This window comes from Antedon mediterranea, chromosome 5 (genome assembly GCF_964355755.1).
Source record: "Antedon mediterranea chromosome 5, ecAntMedi1.1, whole genome shotgun sequence".
Taxonomy (NCBI): Eukaryota; Metazoa; Echinodermata; class Crinoidea; order Comatulida; family Antedonidae; genus Antedon; species Antedon mediterranea.
This window is the reverse complement of record NC_092674.1, coordinates 28,872,557-28,893,791: the sequence shown is the minus strand read 5'-3', so window position 1 is coordinate 28,893,791 and position 21,235 is coordinate 28,872,557. Positions and strand designations below refer to the sequence as shown.

At 34.6% G+C, this 21,235-nt stretch overlaps 2 protein-coding genes across 5 annotated transcripts in view; both read left to right on the top strand.

The window, feature by feature from the left end:
* Positions 1-424: 424 nt before the first annotated feature.
* On the top strand, positions 425-9,719 carry LOC140050285 (uncharacterized). 2 transcript variants are annotated; one of them, XM_072095405.1, is made up of 11 exons: positions 425-512; positions 803-1,085; positions 1,278-1,351; positions 1,669-1,782; positions 2,087-2,176; positions 3,302-3,547; positions 4,040-4,071; positions 4,676-4,803; positions 5,277-5,329; positions 5,777-5,797; positions 6,066-9,719. In XM_072095405.1, exons 2-11 carry the CDS (start codon positions 836-838, stop codon positions 9,177-9,179), a joined length of 4,122 nt encoding a protein of 1,373 aa, XP_071951506.1. In that variant the 5' UTR covers positions 425-512; positions 803-835; the 3' UTR covers positions 9,180-9,719. The 2 variants fall into 2 exon arrangements, with proteins under 2 accessions (XP_071951506.1, XP_071951507.1); XM_072095406.1 differs by lacking the exons at positions 425-512; positions 803-1,085; positions 1,278-1,351 and having other exon boundaries at positions 1,671-1,782; positions 2,092-2,176; positions 6,066-9,717.
* A 2,138-nt stretch (positions 9,720-11,857) lies between these two features.
* Positions 11,858-21,235, top strand: part of LOC140049405 (uncharacterized) — a 37,393-nt gene continuing 28,015 nt past the window's right edge. The window contains exons 1-2 of one of the 3 annotated variants that reach the window (XM_072094280.1): positions 11,858-12,020; positions 15,149-15,191. In XM_072094280.1, the coding sequence (XP_071950381.1) occupies positions 11,864-12,020; positions 15,149-15,191 (200 nt within the window). In that variant the 5' untranslated portion in view covers positions 11,858-11,863. Of the gene's footprint in view, positions 12,021-15,148; positions 15,192-18,155; positions 18,730-21,235 lie in introns of those variants that run through there. The other 2 variants (XM_072094279.1, XM_072094281.1) reach the window with 2 other exon arrangements.

Here is a 21,235-nt window from a genome sequence, read left to right as displayed (position 1 = left end):
TGAACACATAATCGTAGTCCTATGTAGTCCTTTCCTTGGTTAGTCGATCCTAACTAAACATCGTCTCAAAATATATACACGTAGGAGTACTATGTGTAGACTTAGACAGAAAAATATCGCTTATTTATCATTACATTTAAATAAAAAATTGAGAAAATTAAAAATTGAGGGAGAATGAGAATGACTTTTTACATTATCGTGTTTTTTTTTCCAGTCCAATAACAAGAAGATTACGTACATCTAAGATGGGGGCGGTATTAAATTTGTAACGATCTTCACACGACGCGTCGATTTCGTCGGATTGGACGTGTTTAACAAGTTGTTGATAATGCCCTCTATAATAATAATTGTTTGAACAAAAATACCACCACCCGCGAGAGGGAGGTAGGTGGGAAGAAAGGAGAGGAAGAAGAAAAGAAGACGTGTTTTTATTACTATCTTAGGTCTTGCTTGTTGTTGTTTTCTATGAAAGTGGTGTTTATATTTTACGCTTTTGACCGGCCTAGCATATAGTAAGTATAATTCAATGCTGTTGTTTAGTCCAGCTAAATCATCAGTCATGCATTTCACTTTAGAGAGGGGTGAGCTCCACCAGCCCTACCCCCTCCTATCTTAATCTACGCCAAGTTAAGGCTAGGCCTAGGCCTAGTATTAAACTTAAAGGTCCTGGTCCCCTAGCCCTAGACCTTCCTTGTACTTGTCATTAGTTGTGCCGTGGCGGCTTGGTATTTATAATATTAGGCCTATAATATTTTGATTTTATTCAACTTTTCTTTTAACAATTAATGTATTATTTTGATAGCTGTTTGTTATTTCAACTCAACTCCAGTTGAATATGAAAGTTATCACATGCAGTGTATGTTTCGGCTCCAACAGTGCCTCCATCATACTTGGTTGTTGTCACAGCATCTGCCGAAAATGTGCATTGGACGAAGTTAGCAGCAAACAATTTCTAAGGAAGTCTATAGCTAAAGATAGTTCATTTGCATGTCCAAAATGCAACAAATCAACAAAAACACAGGACGGGATTGACTTGACATTTAAAGTTATAACAGATATATTCGAGGCACCAATTTCCCCAACAAGTAAGGATGATGTATTTGAAAATAATGATTATAGTACAGAACTCATATGGGGCACTCATATAGGGCACTCATATGGGGCACTCATATGGGGCACTCATGGGGCACCCCTAATCACGGGAGACTTTATTGTGTTCTGGTGTTCTTGTATATTGTTCCAGTAAAACTTTAAAATATTTGTGTTGATTTTACTAGAATCGAAGGATAAAATGGAGAGTTTTCCAACTAAAGATTTTCCTTCCGTTTTAACTCATCAGCAAGCATCACAGGTAAGCATAGTTCTAAGAATAGCTAAACTATAAACCTATGTCTACACTATCAGACTTTATGAGACAAAACAAAATGTGATGTGCCCAAATATGGACACGATGATCATATCACTACCATATTAGAGCACATTATGCTGTAGTTTGATAGTGTAGACAGCGATTTAATTAAGGTACTGTATGAGACGTATTTTAGTACATAACACTTAAGTTCACATTTAAGAATTCACCTATATTTTCTCTATTATGTAAACTAGACTAGAGCAAAGTTTTTTATTTTCTGGCAATAAATTATTGACTGATTGATCTTTTTGTTCTAGGATGCTACTACTGATGTACAAGGTCGTTCAAACGTATATGAAAATGTTAAAATTGAAAATGCAGAGATGCCTGTTAAATTTCATCAAAATATATCTGGAAAGATGACAACAAAGGTTAGTTAGTGTCTTTGTAAAGTGGTTCATTGTTAATAGTGTCACTTATCCAGTCTAACTAAACACGGTCTGGTACCACCATCATCTTGATGGATTAGGCCAGCTATATTAACCATTGTCTGTTACTGATCATTGCCTAGAGAGACGTTTTTTTTTCACAAGCCGTCTTGCAGAAGTCAAGTATAGAGAAAAAATTGGGCGTGTTTAATAGGCGTTGGCTGTTTTATTTTCTTATCAGCAGAAAATTTTATTAACTGTCCACCAACTATAACATTGAATTTACTTTTTTTCTTACATTTTTAAGAGCAGAAGTTCCTCTATGGTTGATGTTTTAAATTCAAGTAAGGATTTTTCAAAACTCGTTTTGAAAACAAGAAAATCAAAACAAATGGAGGTAAGTATAATATTAAAATAAAAGAAAAGGAAAATTAGGTAGTACAGTACTTATAAAATGTTTAAAGATGTATTGTCCCATTGACTAATTCCAAAAAAATAAAAAATAAAAGATTTCGAAAAAAGATGGGTCATTTTGAAGTATCATAATAGTTATTAACTATCACCACAAATTTTTAGAAAAAAAAAAATTTAACTGAAATACAGACGTTTTTTTGTTAAAAAAATAACTTTGACTTGCAGTCAAAGTTTTCAATCAAAACATATCCCATAATGAAACACGCTTGTTTGGATACTCTGTATGCATAATCATAAAACTTCCTCATGATCTGTGTGAAAATACCTTCTTAACCGTGACGAGTTGTAAACAATCCTAATTTAGCATATGCATAATGCATACTCATGGTTTGAAATCTTTGTTTACTTTCGCTCGTGACGATTTTCCAGATGAAATGTAATCAAACTAATTTACCTGTTACGTAAATTTGTTGTTTTTGGCTCAAATTTTCGACTTAAAGTGAATAACTTTAATATTACTTTGATATGGCCACTTTAAATTTAGAATATTTTGACCTTCATTTTTTGTGTTTCAAGGGACAATACATCTTTAAACTTTCTTTCCTTTAGTAACACTTACTCTGTCACTGAAACAAAATTGCTTATTGTCTATAAAGGAGTTTTATGCTAAATGCTATGGTAGTACAGAACATTTAAAAGGTGCATTTGTGTAACTATGAGCAGGTGATGAAACTGTTCTATATTATATATTCATCATCACCAATATGTTACAATTACATATACATGAAAAGATGAGAGCATATCATTTTGATCTCTGGTGCGCGTGTGTACAATCGAGGGACTAGTGCTGTTCCGCTGTACCACGCCAAGAGTTGCTATCCAATCAGGTTTGAACTATACCATGAAAGCCCCAGTGGTCTAAATGGTTAGGACATCTGCATATCAAGGAGAAGGTTCCGGGTTTGAATCTTGGTTGGGGTGACTTTTTCTCATTCTCACAAATTAATTAATTAATCACCAGGCAGTTTAGAATTCATGTTCTCTTCCTGTTGTGGAGTGTTTATAAACTATATTATATATTTACAATCTTGTTTGTCTGTTTATGAAGTTTTTACAGATGAAGGCCAACAATGTAATGAAGTATTTTATGAGTCAGAAGATTCTACTGTTGGATCGGTTAGACACACTAGAAGGAAGCTTACAAAAGATGTTAGAAGAAACCATAGCAACAAGGAGTAATGAATTTGATGCACACAAACAATCTATTGATGTTTTAAACAGGAAATTAGAAAAGCTGGAGGAAAGAATGTTGTTGCATGATGGGATAGTGTCTGACAATTCCAATAATCAACAGGTAAGATCTGTACCCTTTCCACATCACCTAACAGAATGCCGGAGTTTACATCCATTGGGGCGTCAACACCTGTGTTTTGTATGGTGTCTGCGCCCAGATGTGTGTAACTCCAGAGTTTTCATCCATTGGGGCGTCAACACCTGTGTTTTGTATGGTGTGCACCCAGTTAAATGTGTGTGTAACTCCAGAGTTTACATCCATTGTGGCGTCAACACCTGTGTTTTGTGTGGTGTGCGCCCAGTTGCATGTGTATGTAACTCCAGAGTTTACATCCATTGAGGCGTCAACACCTGTGTTTTGTATGGTGTGTGTAAACTTCATAGTTTTACTTGGAAATGTTAACAGGGTATTACAGTATATAGTAAAAAGTCCAAACTAAATCTGAGCATAATACTTCCATTTTTTGTAAATTGTGAAATTTATCTACCTTATGCTTCTGGTTATTATCAAAATATATTTATTGAAATACTTTTTAAAAAACTCTTTTTTCAGAACATCTCTAAATCAATGGATTTGCAAAACAAGTAAGAATGTGATTCTATATTCATGTATCTGTTTAATTTGTAATTATGATTAACATTTTGCTTTCTATTTAAACAATAAAAAAAAAAAGGTAAACCCAATTTACTTTTTCGAAGTATCTAGTAGTACCTAATTATGTGTTCTCTCGCTTAAACAAATTTTATTTAATCAAACACATAAACAATGACTTAAATTGGTCACAGATAACCATATAAAATACCAAAAAATTTTCAATAATGCTAAAACAATTTATTATTGATTAAAATACAGACACAACAGTACCTATTATGGTATACCACCTAAGCATTGCCTAGATTGTGATGGTTTTGCTGCTTTTAGCTAAAACTCTGTCTACACTATCAAGCTAGTTTGACAAAAAGTGTGATGTGCCCAAATACGGTAGTGATGTGCCCAAATATGGTAGTGACGTGCCCAAATATGGTAGTGACATCATGATGTCCAGTAATGGGCACATCACATTTTTTTGTCACATAAAGTTTGATAGTGTAGACAAGGCTTAAGTTCAAGAACGTTTGGATCTGTTCATTATTCAAGGAACATTTTACCATATTGTATTACTCTAGTGTATTTTCTTAAATTTTGCAGACTGCAAAACCTTGTCAGTGAATATGCAGAACTAAACAACACAATTAACAATCACACTGTAGAAGAAGTCAACATAGAACTTGTAAGTGAGGGAGAACTGAAATTCAAGTTGACAGGACTCCCCTCAGGTAAATGTTGTTGTTGCTGTTGTATATTATTCATATTGCCAAGGATAACTATAAGCGAATTCATTCACTATCTTTCTTAAAGGTGGCAATCCTGTTTACAAGACAAACATATACACAAGTACATAAACAAAGTCTTATTGCAAGTCTTTGGGAGTGGAGTTACAATGTAATGCTATATTTCCACTAGCAATATTTTACCAACAGAGAAGACAAGCCTATTCTTGTTTTGATTGATATTTTCCCTGTCTAATATGTTGATACCACTGAAGGGTCATAGAAGTAACTATAATAATAAACTAACTACTATACCTTTTTACATTATTTTTTTGAGAGGTGCCTGTGACTGTTTAACCTACCCTATACTGAATTATTTAATTTTCAAATTTCGTTTTAACGTAACTCCTGGAAGTTTCTTTCATTCTACATGTCAAAGTTCTTTCTGATTAGTCCGATTTTTTTTTTTTTTTTTTTAGGCGAAAGTGTTGCATCACAATATGCTTGTAACTGCAACAGCTTGCAAGTAGAGGTAAGGCTACAATAGTCACTACATACTATCTTCCTTGTTTGTCCTAGAAAGGCTATTGTGTTTTGTGGAATATATTTTAGGGACTTTTAAAGAATTTTCTTAATAAATATTAAGATAAAAATGTATCATCTTCATTGCACTTTTTTATTTATACAAAGTTTATTTCCAATCTATTGTATAATGTTGTTAAGTTATGTTGTTTGGCCTATATATTGTCTGTAACAAAACACACTAAAACGTTGGCAGTTTCAGTGAAGTTACTCAATGCGGTATTAATGCTTGAGTGAATATATTGTGTCTGTGTCACAAAATTTGATGACATTTGTGTAAAATGTGTTGGCTTGGTATATGATAGGTAGTTTTCTTGTTGTTGCTTCCTGCTTTTAGACAGGATTAGGCAATGCATCATCAAAAAGCTTCTCTTTAATATCAAACATTTTTTTTCAGACTTGCAACATTAGTTTGGAGGTAAGTCTACTATTGATTCAATAAGGAATTTAGAAGAATCTCAATAATAGTTGCTGTTATTTTAATGTATTGTACATCAGATTCCTTTACTTTAAAAAAAAAGGAATTATTGATAATCGCCACTACCACCACTACAGTAATTTTACACCAATAAGTTTATTTCTTCTTGTCCATGTAATTGCCTTATTGATGTCTGTGGCAAAACAATCTACATAGAAATTTAAAAATTAATTATATATTTATACTACTTTTTTCTGTATTCATTTAGGAGTGTCGTTATCATTGTTATATGGCAAATAAAGGAAAATCACTCGGTCAACCAAACATTTCATCAAAAAGCATTAAAAACATGTTTACAAATTATGAAATACAAAGAAATATGAACAATAAACCTGATAAAAATCAACCCACTTCTCTGGTTCAAAATAATGATTCACCTCCGGCATCTGAACAACAAGCCAATTATGGCTTTAGTTTTGGAAATCAGCTAAAAGATGACAAACCAGTCTTTAAAAGTCAAGAAAATCCTTCTGAATTTGGTCGACCTGCAGTGTTTGGAAACGAACAATCTTCTGGAAATTTGCAACAAGTGTCATTTAGAGGAAACCAGCAAACAGAAATTGAAAATCATGTTGGAAGTCTACCTTCACAAGGGAGAGGTGTCTTCACAACTCAGCCATCACAACATATTAGTGGATTTGGAGGGCAACCACCACAAAGCTCTGGCTTATTTGGAGGGCAACCACCACAAAGCTCTGGCTTATTTGGAGGGCAACCACCACAAAGCTCTGGCTTATTCGGAGGGCAACCATCTCAAGGTTCTGGCTTATTTGGAGGGCAACCATCACAAGGACCTGGTGTATTTGGTCAGACATCACAAAGCTCTGGTTCATTTGGAGGGCAACCATCACAAGGAACTGGGGTATTTGGAGGGCAACCATCACAAGGACCTGGTGTATTTGGAGGGCAACCATCTCAAGGTTCTGGCTTATTTGGAGGGCAACCATCTCAAGGTTCTGGCTTATTTGGAGGGCAACCATCTCAAGGTTCTGGCTTATTTGGAGGGCAACCACCACAAGGACCTGGTGTATTTGGAGGGCAACCATCACAAGGACCTGGTGTATTTGTTCAGACATCACAAAGCTCTGGTTCATTTGGAGGGCAACCATCACAAGGAACTGTGGTATTTGGAGGGCAACCATCACAAGGACCTGGTGTATTTGGAGGGCAACCATCTCAAGGTTCTGGCTTATTTGGAGGGCAACCATCTCAAGGTTCTGGCTTATTTGGAGGGCAACCACCACAAGGACCTGGTGTATTTGGAGGGCAACCATCTCAAGGTTCTGGCTTATTTGGAGGGCAATCATCACAAGGACCTGGTGTATTTGGAGGGCAACCATCTCAAGGTTCTGGCTTATTTGGAGGGCAACCATCACAAGGTTCTGGCTTATTTGGAGGACAACCATCTCAAGGACCTGGTGTATTTGGAGGGCAAACATCTCAAGGTTCTGGCTTATTTGGAGGGCAACCATCTCAAGGTTCTGGCTTATTTGGAGGGCAACCATCTCAAGGTTCTGGCTTATTTGGAGGGCAAACATCTCAAGGTTCTGGCTTATTTGGAGGGCAACCATCTCAAGGTTCTGGCTTATTTGGAGAGCAACCATCTCAATGTTCTGGCTTATTTGGAGGGCATCCACCACAAAGCTCTGGCTTATTTGGAGGGCAACCATCACAAGGACCTGGTGTATTTGGAGGGCAACCATCACAAGGAACTGGTGTATTTGGAGGGCAACCATCACAAGGAACTGGTGTATTAGGAGGTCAGGCAGCACAAGGAACTGGTGTATTTGGAGGTCAGGCAGCACAAGGAACTGGTGTATTTGGAGGTCAGGCATCATCTTCTGGGGTAGGACTTGGAAGTCAATCTGCTATAATAGGTCCTTCTGCATTTGGAAATGCATTTAAAACCAGTAGTGGTACTCAAGGGTTTGGGAACCAACAATCTATGTTACTTGGAAATCAACAAATATCAGTAACCTCTACCATTGGCAATGAACCAGCTTCAGGTTTCTCATTTGGTGGTCAACCAACAATTGGTCCCTCTAAATTCGTAAGTGTTTCAAAAACCAGCAGTGATGCTCAAAAAGCCGACATAACCCAATATTCCACCAACACCTCTCCATTTGGAAATCAAACATCAGTAACCTCCACCATTGGCAATAAACCAGCTTCAGGTTTCTCATTTGGAGGTCAACCTACAATTGGTCCCTCTAAATTTGGAAGTTTTCCAAAAACCAGCAGTGATTCCACCAACGCCTCTCCATTTGGAAATCAACCAACATCAGTAACCTCTACCATTGGCAATGAACCAACTTCAGGTTTCTCATTTGGTGGTCAACCAACAATTGGTCCCTCTAAATTTGTAAGTGTTTCAAAAACCAGCAGTGATGCTCAAAAGGCCGACATAACCCAATATTCCACCAACACCTCTCCATTTGGAAATCAAACATCAGTAACCTCCACCATTGGCAAAAAACCAGCTTCAGGTTTCTCATTTGGAGGTCAACCTACAATTGGTCCCTCTAAATTTGGAAGTTTTCCAAAAACCAGCAGTGATTCCACCAACGCCTCTCCATTTGGAAATCAACCAACATCAGTAACCTCTACCATTGGCAATAAACCAGCTTCAGGTTTCTCATTTGGAGGTCAGCCAACATTTGGTCCTGCCAAATTTGGAAGTTTTTCAAGAACTAGCAGTGATTCTCAAAAGGTAGAAACCCAATATTCCACCAACACGGATTTAGTAACAACAGGTAGCAAACGTTCTTCTAATGTCTCTCCAGTAGAAAATGTACTTGGTCATACTGAACAAGATACAGGTTTGTCATTTGAAAATCTATCAATGTCTGGTACATCTGTATTTGGATGTTCTTCAAAAACCAGTATTGGCGACTCTCAATTTGGAATAAAATCAACATCTGTAACTTCCAACCAAGGATTTGGTTTAATCGGAAGTCATTCAGATTCTAGTCCATCTGCAGGTTCTTCAGTTAACTCTCCTTTTGAAAATAAACCTGGAACCTCTGGTTGTTTGATGAAGCAAGAAGTATCCAGTACTGCTACTTCTGGAAACAACACATCAATTGGTACCACTTCTGTATTTGGTCGTCAGAAATCAATTTCTGCTGGTAAGGCGTCATGTGAAGCATCCTCTGTAACTGGAAATCAACAAGCTTTTGAAAGCACCTCTACACAAGTAGTAGAAGTTGCTAAACGGATAATAAAATTAAATCCTACTGAAGTACCATCTATTAAGAAAGAAGTTGAGGAAGATGAAGGAAAAAACGAACAAACATTCAAAGTTGAAGAGGAAAATATTTGATGAAGTTAAGGACTTAGACTTGGAACGGAAGTAAATGCACGATTAACAACCAGTAACAACTCTAAAAGAGGTAAAGGCTATAACCAAGAAGAAAGTTAGTTTCTGTAATTTAATGTTTAATAACCATTTAGCACATATTAATAGAGCCTATAAAATGCAAGTAAATCTCATTGACTGGACATATCGATGTTATATTAGATAGTTTTAATGTAGTCTTTTAATATTTTAAATATTGGCAACAAATTAGAAGTGAGTCCTCTATAGTTTATGTATCTGCACTTTTGTATGTATTCAGAAAAATTAAAATCTATTTACAATACTTGTATGTCTACACAATATAAATAAAATAGGTACTGAAATAAGTGTTTTATAATGTCATAAAAAAACGCAATACAATGATAAAATATAAGGCATTTTATGAGATGAATGATGCCATTACAAAGTGTGTCTTTATATACGTTTTTAATGAAAAAAATATATATTTTATGTATAAAAGATTAAGAAATAAATATATGAATGTATATTTGGAAAGATAGTTTTATAATATTTTATCAGTATATAAGGAAACATTTACGATATAGGCTTTTTTTAATAAATTTCTGAATCTTTAAAATACAATTGGTAAATGTTTATTTTGTAAAGTCCATAATAACGGTATGCAATGAGTTTAGATGGGAGCTCTGAACGTGTAAACAGTAAACTAGACTTGGCCGTGTATAAAGCTTGGTAAAGCTTGGTTCCCACTAAAGACGCAACACAAGGACGTAACGCAACGTAAGTGAATTGACCAATCACAAGCGATGGATTATACAAACTGTCGCTTGTCATTGGTTAACACGCTTGCGTTGCGTTTACGTCCTTCTGTTACATCCTTAAAGCTTGGTTCCCACTAGAACGAAACGCAAGCGTTTTAACCAATGACAAGCGAAGTTATTGACAGTTAGCAATCACAAGCTAATAAGCCATCGCTTGTGATTGGTCAATTCACTTGCGTTGCGTTACGTCCTTGCGTTGCGTCGCTAGTGGGAACCACGCTTTTATGCATGGTCAAACCATTGAATGCTGGTGACGGGATCGCAATGATGCCGCCTTTACGTTCCAGGCGATGATGGATACGAGATAAAACGACATCTTAAAGACTAATTGTCTTCTGTCACCGCTGCGTCGGTTTTTGTTTGTTTTCTTCTTGACATTTATGTAGAATAAATTTTAAAAAAACGGACTACCAAGACAATTAACGACGTTGATAATTTTTAAAAGTAGGCCTACGACAATGGTTTTCAACTCAGGACATCCGCCGACGGAGACCTGAATGATGATTGTAATACCTAAAACATCATGGTAGGCCTACATATCGCCGAATTATCGATACAATATAGAATTCGTCTCCTATTAGCACATTTAAAGCAATACCCTATATTAAAACTTATTATTAAGATTCTCTCCCAAAATATTAAAAATTGAAGATGGATAAAATCAAAGAAGTTTGACTATTCCATTTTTAGTTACCGCTTTTACAAAAGTGATTTCTCTTAAAAATTGTGACAAAATAAAACGGTTAAATTTAGCAATCTTAGACAATGTCGAGTCTCCAATTATTACTACATTATTTTGTCCTTACAAATTTTGTAAATTAAGTAATTACCCTGTAATCTGTTTGTCTTTGTGCAATTTTTGTTCAAAGTGAATAACTAACTTCAAAATTGCCTATTCAAAATACAGTAACATTTTAAATATTCTTAGAGGTAAAATATTATCTTTAAGAATATACTTTCTTTTAATTATTTCTGTTCAACTCTGAATTATTATTATTGATTATTAGGCCTAGTAAAGTATACACAACAACAATTATTTAGCCTGAAAAAAAACACCGCGCAATTCTTGAATATAAAGTAGGAGTTCGTTTATGATGCTGATTGGATAAAGTTAATTATTATGCAGTGATGTCATAATTTATTTTGATTCCTTAATTTTCATTGGCGAATGAGTGATTAAACAGTAGGCCTATTATTCTGCTTTTAAGTCGAATATTAAATTAATTCATATCATTGACATTATGCTATTTTTAAAAATTATTTAAGCAACTTGGTTTCGTACGGATTGATTTTTTAATTTACAAATAAATAAAGATGCGTCAATATAATAGTAGATAGTGTTGATATTTATCTCTTACTAGTTTCTATTGTACACAATTTAGCTAGTATTTCAACAATTGATTTTAATAATAGCACTAGGAATTCATTCAATCATTTCATAAGCGCGCCTAACATATTTATTATGTAGTTTAGTAGACTAATAAAGATAATAGATATGAAATGAGCCATTGCCACACACATTTCAATAGGCCTATATATTTTTGCGGAATTATTGGAATTATTTATGATTTTATTAATTAAAAATAGTAATTGATTTTAATTTTTTGAAAATCCGTAAGCTGTGTTTAAAATAAATGATTTCATTTGTTTTATTTTTTAAAATTGTTTGAGGCCTAGAATAGTAAAAGAGCCTAAATCTATTTGAGATTGATATCTGATTTTTGTAATAGGCCTACCTATTTTTAGCCCATTGTTTTAAGTTAATATTTCGGTATAGACAAAAGAACGTATAGAAAATATTATTATAAAATAGGTAAACAATAGGAACTCTGTGACCACCGGGGTGGGGCCATTGGGCCAAATGCCCGGATGAAAGAATACGCCAGAGAGGGTGTGGTATACTGGGCAAAAATGGCGCAGTCAATGGAAGATGTTGAGGATCTGCCGATCAAAACCGACAAATCCGTGGCTGGCCAACGGGTTATTCACAACAAGTACTGTGATTATTCAAAATGTACCGAAGACGGTAAGTTTTATTTCCCATTTCGTAGTTTTTATTAAGTTATTACATGATTTTATCGCCACGAAATTTGTGTCTATGTTTTGTTTACATTCGGTAGTTGTCAAAATGGGTTAGGCTAGACAACGCCGAGAAGAATGGCCGCACCCGCCACACAAGCCGCGCCCTGACCACCGCCCTCGTTCGTGATACGTTCCAAGTTTCCGGCCTAGCCTAGGCTAGAATCGTCGTCGGACAACCCTTGCCAGCGTTTAATTGAAATATATTCTTTTTAAGTGGAGAATTATAATTTCTAATATACGAAATTAAAAACTAAAATCTCCATTTCAAAATTAAGCCGCTTTCTCACGCGGACACATTCGTTTATGCGTATTTATTTCAAAGCGACTTTGGCTTGTTTTTATTTTGGCACAACAAGCGAAATGGCATGGTGGTGGTATACGCAGACAATTTGTAAGGCGAAGGCTAGCCGCGCCTAGGGTGGAATCCGTGTTGAGCATAAGCTTAGCTTAAATATTTTCTTTTGGTTTTCCACTTTTAAAATGCCAATTTTTTGAAGACCTAGGCCTATGTTTCAATAACTATACAGAAAGTACAATATTTCATTTTCTAGGCCAATTCTAGGTAGGTACAGTTCATTCAGTAGGTATTTAAAAATGCATGTTGATTGTTGGTGTGGTAGACATATAGAGAGTGGTTTGAGTTGTTAATGATAGACCTATTGTATTGTTTTTCTATTGTAAAATATTTCCACATTTTATTGATAGGCCTAGTCCTTCATTTAATTTATTCATTTAATTTATTCATTTAATTAAAGCAAAAACAAGATAAAACAAATCATTTGAAATTAATTTATTTTATTCTGCGAATGACAGTAGCATAGGATCCTATGGCAAAAATTGATGTTTTTTGTAAATTAGACCCTATAGGGCATCACTTCTATATTTTTTATCTAAAATGATCAATATATGCTTTCATATGTACTTTTAGTGGAGTAACAGTTCCGTATTGCTGTCTACAGTATATAATAATACAATATAATAGTAAATAAAATAAATATTATAGTTAAAATATAGCAATTGGACAGAAAGGATAAATTCTTAAATTTTAGAAAAAGTTAAACCTCAATAGCGCCAAAATAAATAGAATGCTATCAAGTATCATTATCAAACCCATAGACAATTCCATGGTACATTTTGATCAATGATTTGTACCAATGTTATCAGACATGTCTTCACTAGTACAGTAGGAATTGGTCTTCAAACATTTTTGACCAACTCTGAAATAAAGAAAAACAAATAACAATAGTTAATAATTATAGAATTTGAAAAGAAAATGATTAGTAATAATGCTACTGGTTGTGGTGGTATGATACATTTTACGGAAGACCAATTACTATTTGAAAAATACATGCAAAGCATTTGTCTTGAAAGTTCTGTACATTTTTCCTTTGTCGATAAAATGTCCATAGTTTTCAAGGTCTCGTCCTGATTTTTTGTTTGTTTTGCAAATAGGTAAATTAATAGAGTAAGACTATAGAGTTATCTTTATCTAGAGTGAAATATCAATCAGCACACCTTTGTAGCTTTCTGCATTAATATAAATCCAAAGGCAAAATACTGAAAAAAAATGACAATGCTGTGGGTATCATCAGTGGCTGGATCTCAAAGCTCAATCAAAACGATAAAGTAAAACAGTCAGAAAAGTTTGCAGAGTTTTCAGGCAACACTACAGTTAAGTAGCCCTTCATCAGTGCAAGTGCATTATATATTATATTATATTAATGACCCATGATTAAGAAAATTATTGTACAAAAACATTTTGGAATCAAGGTTTTTGGACTTGACAACAAATGCTACAATACATCCATCATCAGTAACACCTAAATAGAGCCCCATTACTAATTTAATACCTATAATCTCCATGCATTAATATCAGGTTTCCCTTTTCAAGATGAGCACAGTTGCTCCTAAATTTGGTGGCTATTGTTTATTTCAGTTTCTTTGTTCTTATGGGATGAGATTATCTGCTGTTTTTTCTTTATTTTTTAAACATTACACCAACCAATTGATTGTTATCGAATGTAAATTGGTTTTCCAGTAATCAAGCGTTATACTCTTGGTGCCGTCGATTTCAATGAATTTTTGGGTGTGGTGATTTTACTGAATTGCTTCGGCGGTTTTCCTGAATAACGTTGTAATCTGTCTATAGATAAATTTATTTAGTATTTAAATATTTTGTTATATAACAATATATTATTGAGGTCACTTCCTGTACTGTAGACTTTAATATTCTGATTATTAAATTAATTTTACTTTTTGGTATTGAAATTGGTAATCTACAACGCAGTCTGTAAAACAAAGTACAAATTATGAATTGTGTAATTAATATTCTGTATTGTTGTATTCAATTTTTTATGATCAAATTGTAATTTTTACTGAAAATAACTTTAGCACTTTTGTACAGTCACTCACAGCCAACTGTACAGAACTTAAGAAAATTAAAAGGACAAGTGAGAATACATTGCCTTATTTGGGCATACTTCTTCTGTACACTTTATTGTTTTAGTGAGGTTTTTGTTTGTATACACTATAAATTATAATGCACTGTGTTCTAAATCTAAAAAATGATGCCTTTTAAAGGCTTTTAAATGATGTATGTACACATTCTGGTCCATCCGGTTTTCACTCTAAATATCATTTAGATGTAACTGTAGGTAAATGAAGCATGTTATTATTTTGTTGATTAAGTTAGTACTGTAACCTCCTTTGGGAAACTTATAAAGCTTTATCTACAGGTACATTATCAAACTAGTTTGACAAAAACGTGTGATGTTCCCAATAGGTTAGTAATATGCCCAAATATGGTAGTGATGTTACATCATCATGTCCATATATGGGCACATCACATTTTTGTCACATAAAGTTTGATAACGATAGTGTAGACAGTGCTTTTTAAGAAAAAACTTTCCTGTGAAGTAAATGAGAGTCTTTATATGTTTTAACACCAGGCCAACCCCTAACCAATGGATGCCCTTATTAAGGGGTAATTGGTTTGGGTCTTGAATGTGGCTCCTTACTACCATAGGGGTTCTTTCATAAAGTATGACATAACTATTTGGTTTTTTTTTACAGACCAAGATTACAGTGCCTGTGATACATGTAGAAAAACATTTTGGTAAGTTTGCATTCAAGAAATTCACAAATTGTATTTTAAAAATAGATTAGTGTAATGTGAGTGAGATACCATCAAACATGAGAATGTATAGGTCCAGTCACCATACACACATAGTGTAGGAACACATGGTGATTGCTATCATGCAAACATTTTTGTTTAAATTAGCTAATTATTATTTGATTATTAAAAAATTAAAAAAAATAAATACAAAATTTGATTTAAAAGAAAATGATCTATATTTTTTATTTTTAGCCTATTCACAAATATGCTGTTATTTCTATTTCAATAAACTACACTTTTTTACTACAATTTTGTGTTTATTTTGATCTTTTATACCTCAATGTTTTGATAACAAAATTCTCATGATCAATTTGTTCAATCATTAAACAATTACAGTATGTTAAGTACAAGAAGTGAACTTAACATATTTTAATGTGAACCTCAGTAAAGCTCTGTATACACTATCAACATTTATAATATGGGACAACAAAAATTGATGTGCCCATATGGACATGATGATGTCATATCACTACCATGTTTGGCCATGCCACTACCATATTTGGGGACATCACACTTTTTTTTGTCAAACTAGTTTGACAGTGTAGACAAAGCTTAAATAAACAGTAGATAACCATGTTTCTCATTGTTTGAGTTCTGAACTATTGCCCACATTTTAAAAATCCTTTTATGGTTCTTCTAAAACCAATGAACTGTGACCGGTTTTCAGGTAAAGTAGTGTACACACCTTAAGACACACCTTTTCGTACCTCACTGATCTCCTATTCATACATAATCTACCCCTAAAGAAAGGCTTTTAGATTCATTATTTATTTTTAAAAGCCTTATAATACAGATTTTACTTTACAATATAGGTTGTGTGTTTCTTTCATACCGTACTCTGTTAACATGGAAGTTTTTGTGTTTATTTTTGTTGCACTGTAAATTAAAATTGAAAATTTATCGTAAGTTTTTCCCTGCATTATTACATTGAACTTGTCATACTGTAAATTGAAAACTAATTACTAATTTTCCCTGCCCTATTTATTTCATTTGTTTTTTTTGTTCTGCACCAGAAGGATAGTACAGTGTAGTGATTTCATCACTTTTCTACAAACAATTGTTTTCTTTTCTACCAGACTAGTGTCGTCAGTAACTTTTGTATATTGTTCAGTGTAAAAAATGTATATTTTGTCTTTTTGGAAAAATAAGTTGAAAATGAAAATGAAATGGTGAGGATAATTGAGTATATAATGATCTAGAATTGTTGGCAAGTCCTTTACTACTAATACCGATTAAAACAGCAAGTTAAAAGCGATTTTCTTTGATAGAGATTTAACAAATATCGACTAGGATGAGATTTCACGATTCTTCATTGTAATTTGTGGATAATCTTGTCTGTTATTTTTTTTAGTAATAAAAGTAATTCTCTTCATGTATAGTATCAGTACTACACAAATATAAAATTTTAACAGGAATGTAAAAAATATATAAGTTCATTCTGACCTCAAAATAACTAAAAAAGTTTTCCTTGTTTCATGTTCAAAATTCATGAATAAATATTTCTGTATCTTGAATGTCACTTTTACTAGTATCTGATCAGTTAATTTGTCTTTCATTAAGTTCTACACCAATGAGTTTATACTGATTTGAGCTAGCTTTATTGTTAGGATCAATATTGGACCCAGTGTCAGGGTTCAATACTGGAGCTAGTGCAAGGGTTCAATACCAGACCCAGTGCCATGGTCCAATATTGGACCCAGTGCCAGGCTTCAATACCAGACCCAGTGCAAGGGTTCAATACCAGACCCAGTGCCGTGGTCCAATATTGGACCCAGTGCAAGGGTTTCAATACTGGAGCCAGTGCAAGGGTTCAATACCAGAACCAGTGCAAGGGTACCAGGGTTGCAGGCCTGTAGCCAGAATGCATCAGAGGGAGGTTTTCTTAACACCAATTATTTTGCGAGCTAATATAGGCAGGGGGGCCGGTCAGGGTCCAGGGGCCGAACCCCAAAAACCCCCCTGGCTCTGGGCCTGTGTTGTAATCCATAACTCTTTCTCTACTCCACTTCCCTAGCCTCAAGAATTGTATAGTTATCCATCCTGTATTAATTGGCAAGTTTCTCACTCTTTTGGATGGATGGACATTTTACATAAGTTGAAAGAAACAATGATATCCTAAGGGTGTATTATAAATGTATGAATTGAATGTGGTATGTTTTACCAGCCTTGTCTTTGTGCAATCTGATGCAGTTTGCTGATTAGGCTGACACCAAAATAAAACAGCCTCTCTTACATTTCCCACTGTGTACTTAAACGATATTATTTAGGGCTTGGTTTAAATACTGTAACAAGCATAGCCTGCCATAGTGTCTAGTATAAGGTTTTAAAGCCAGCTTTCTTCCTCTGAGCATAGATATATTATAGTAATAATATTAATATCTCCATGCTCTGAGCCTGGTGGGATAGTGAATCTTGCAACCAGTTCCTGCTAATATAATTTACATCAAGGACTATGTAAATGACCTTCCTCCTGAAATCATTGCAACCCCCTCCAGGAAAATTTTCTCTCATAAAGCCGAACAATTTCTTTTGACAAAATATGATTTATAAAATGTTGTTTATACCATCCTCAGCTTTTATGTCACATGATCGTTTGTTCCTTTTTTCTGGCCCTGTCCTGTCTGTGTGTTTGTGTACGCTAATTAATTTGTAATTTTTATTCATATTTATCATTTAGGGCTTGTTCGTCACAAGGTCTTTTGATTAATAGTTTTCTGTTTTTCAACTGGCCTTACTTTTTGAGTTTTTCCCTCTTCCTTCATTTTACTATTTATATTGGATATTTGTTATTTTACTGCGGAAGAAAATAAATGTTAATTTGATTGATTGATTGATTGACATACATTAGATTTGTAATATTATTTGGACTACCAAAATGGCATGACGATCTAGTGAGACTTCAGTTGCTAATTAATTATATTTAATAAATATTAATAAAGAATTAGATGATTGGTTCTTTGAAGGTTGATAAAATACTTTTTTTTTTGCATTTCCGTATAAAATTCCATTATATACAATACAATATAATAGCCATTGTATAGAGGTAGGGTTTGTACAACACATAATATATTTAAATAGGATTGATATACCTCCATTGTCTATGACTGGAACACAGCCAAGCCTTAAGTTCACAAAAGAGAACTGAGACAACCTTTCCTTTATGTTCAAGTCACAGCTGAAATACCACAAACAAAAAGTCTCCACCCCTATGCCCAACCCTGCAATAACAACTGTTTATTACTTGACGGAATAATGTTGACGAACTAAGTGCCTGCCTTGTAGACGAGCTAGTTAATCAGTTAGAAGGGATATTACACTCATGTGTTGGACCGTTAGTCGGACTAGTCATTCTACGAATAATATTAAGTCTGATGTGCGAGCTTAATTCACCTGTTCTTGGAACCAAGTGAATCAATAGAATGGACGTACATATACACAAGCCAACACCAACATATGAAAATCCATTTTTCTTTTACCGGTAAGTTTCTAAAACCTTGATTATTGGTTTTATTTGTGTTTAAAAGTTTTTTGTTAATTTGAATTTTGGAGTTCTATTGAATTTTATTGAGTCCAACATCTAAACAATCGATATTTGACATATATATTAACATTAAAAGTGTACACTAAAGTTAAATACTGTAACCCATCGGATTTGATTGTTAACGATAATTTCTGGTACAGTGTGGTTACTACTGAAAAGTCACAGAAGCGAAAAATTGCTTCCCATGACTGGCCTAGCATTTGAATGAATGTACCCAAAAGTTTTCCTCATTAATTTTGATAGTCGGCACAGTTTAGAATAGAAGGTGATAAAAGATTCTTATTCTGACCTGTCAGCTTTAAGACGCATACAGACATGATAAGGTCTAATGAAATGTGTTTTGGGGGTATATCGTCCACATTAGTGAGTGAGGGACAGACAAAAAATGGAGTTTCTGTAAGAGTATAGAACCCACAATGATGAGTGATAGGGACTTATGGAAGAGCCGTGGGTAAAGTAAGTAAAATTGGGCTACAGCAAATAGTTAATAGTGTATGGTACAAATGGGTACAGTAGCTCAACCTGGGTCCCATTTGCTTTTTCAGATTTCAGATTCATTTTTTGTGCATGTAATGTATCCACCCTTAATGGATGGAGGGGAGAGATAAATAATGTGATAAGAGAGAGAAATAAAGGAAGGAAGAGAGAAAGAAATGAAGGGAGGAGAGAAAGAAATGAAGGGAGGAGAGAAAGAAATGAAGGGAGGAGAGAAAGAAATAAAGGGAGGAGAGAAAGAAATGAAGGGAGGAGAGAAAGAAATAAAGGGAGGAGAGAAAGAAATAAAGGGAGGAGAGAAAGAAATAAAGGGAGGAGAGAAAGAAATAAAGGGAGGAGAGAAAGAAATAAAGGGAGGAGAGAAAGAAATAAAGGGAGGAGAGAAAGAAATAAAGGGAGGAGAGAAAGAAATGAAGGGAGGAGAGAAAGAAATAAAGGGAGGAGAGAAAGAAATAAAGGGAGGAGAGAAAGAAATGAAGGGAGGAGAGAAAGAAATGAAGGGAGGAGAGAAAGAAATGAAGGGAGGAGAGAAAGAAATAAAAGCAGGAGAGAAAGAAATAAAGGGAGGAGAGAAAGAAATAAAGGGAGGAGAGAAAGAAATAAAGGGAGGAGAGAAAGAAATGAAGGGAGGAGAGAAAGAAATAAAGGGAGGAGAGAAAGAAATAAAGGGAGGAGAGAAAGAAATGAAGGAAGGAGAGAAAGAAATAAAGGGAGGAGAGAAAGAAATAAAGGGAGGAGAGAAAGAAATGAAGGGAGGAGAGAAAGAAATAAAGGGAGGAGAGAAAGAAATAAAGGGAGGAGAGAAAGAAATAAAGGGAGGAGAGAAAGAAATAAAGGGAGGAGAGAAAGAAATAAAGGGAGGAGAGAAAGAAATAAAGGGAGGAGAGAAAGAAATAAAGGGAGGAGAGAAAGAAATAAATGGAGGAGAGAAAGAAATAAAGGGAGGAGAGAAAGAAATAAAGGGAGGAGAGAAAGAAATAAAGGGAGGAGAGAAAGAAATGAAGGGAGGAGAGAAAGAAATGAAGGGAGGAGAGAAAGAAATAAAGGGAGGAGAGAAAGAAATAAAGGGAGGAGAGAAAGAAATAAAGGGAGGAGAGAAAGAAATAAAGGGAGGAGAGAAAGAAATAAAGGGAGGAGAGAAAGAAATGAAGGGAGGAGAGAAAGAAATGAAGGGAGGAGAGAAAGAAATGAAGGGAGGAGAGAAAGAAATGAAGGGAGGAGAGAAAGAAATAAAGGGAGGAGAGAAAGAAATAAAGGGAGGAGAGAAAGAAATGAAGGGAGGAGAGAAAGAAATGAAGGAAGGAGAGAAAGAAATAAAGGGAGGAGAGAAAGAAATAAAGGGAGGAGAGAAAGAAATAAAGGGAGGAGAGAAAGAAATAAAGGGAGGAGAGAAAGAAATGAAGGAAGGAGAGAAAGAAATAAAGGGAGGAGAGAAAGAAATAAAGGGAGGAGAGAAAGAAATGAAGGGAGGAGAGAAAGAAATAAAGGGAGGAGAGAAAGAAATAAAGGGAGGAGAGAAAGAAATGAAGGAAGGAGAGAAAGAAATGAAGGGAGGAGAGAAAGAAATGAAGGGAGGAGAGAAAGAAATGAAGGGAGGAGAGAAAGAAATAAAGGGAGGAGAGAAAGAAATGAAGGAAGGAGAGAAAGAAATAAAGGGAGGAGAGAAAGAAATAAAGGGAGGAGAGAAAGAAATAAAGGGAGGAGAGAAAGAAATAAAGGGAGGAGAGAAAGAAATAAAGGGAGGAGAGAAAGAAATAAAGGGAGGAGAGAAAGAAATGAAGGGAGGAGAGAAAGAAATGAAGGGAGGAGAGAAAGAAATAAAAGGGAGGAGAGAAAGAAATAAAGGGAGGAGAGAAAGAAATGAAGGGAGGAGAGAAAGAAATGAAGGGAGGAGAGAAAGAAATGAAGGAAGGAGAGAAAGAAATAAAGGGAGGAGAGAAAGAAATAA

What these genes read in the sequence shown, in the direction of transcription:
- LOC140050285 (XM_072095405.1), top strand. Translation starts at nt 836, where the DNA reads ATGAAAGTTATCACATGCAGTGTATGTTTCGGCTCCAACAGTGCCTCC. An exon ending in CTGGAAAGATGACAACAAAG is followed by an intron (nt 1,783 to 2,086) that starts GTTAGTTAGTGT and finishes TACATTTTTAAG; the next exon opens with AGCAGAAGTTCCTCTATGGT. An exon ending in CTTGCAACATTAGTTTGGAG is followed by an intron (nt 5,798 to 6,065) that starts GTAAGTCTACTA and finishes GTATTCATTTAG; the next exon opens with GAGTGTCGTTATCATTGTTA.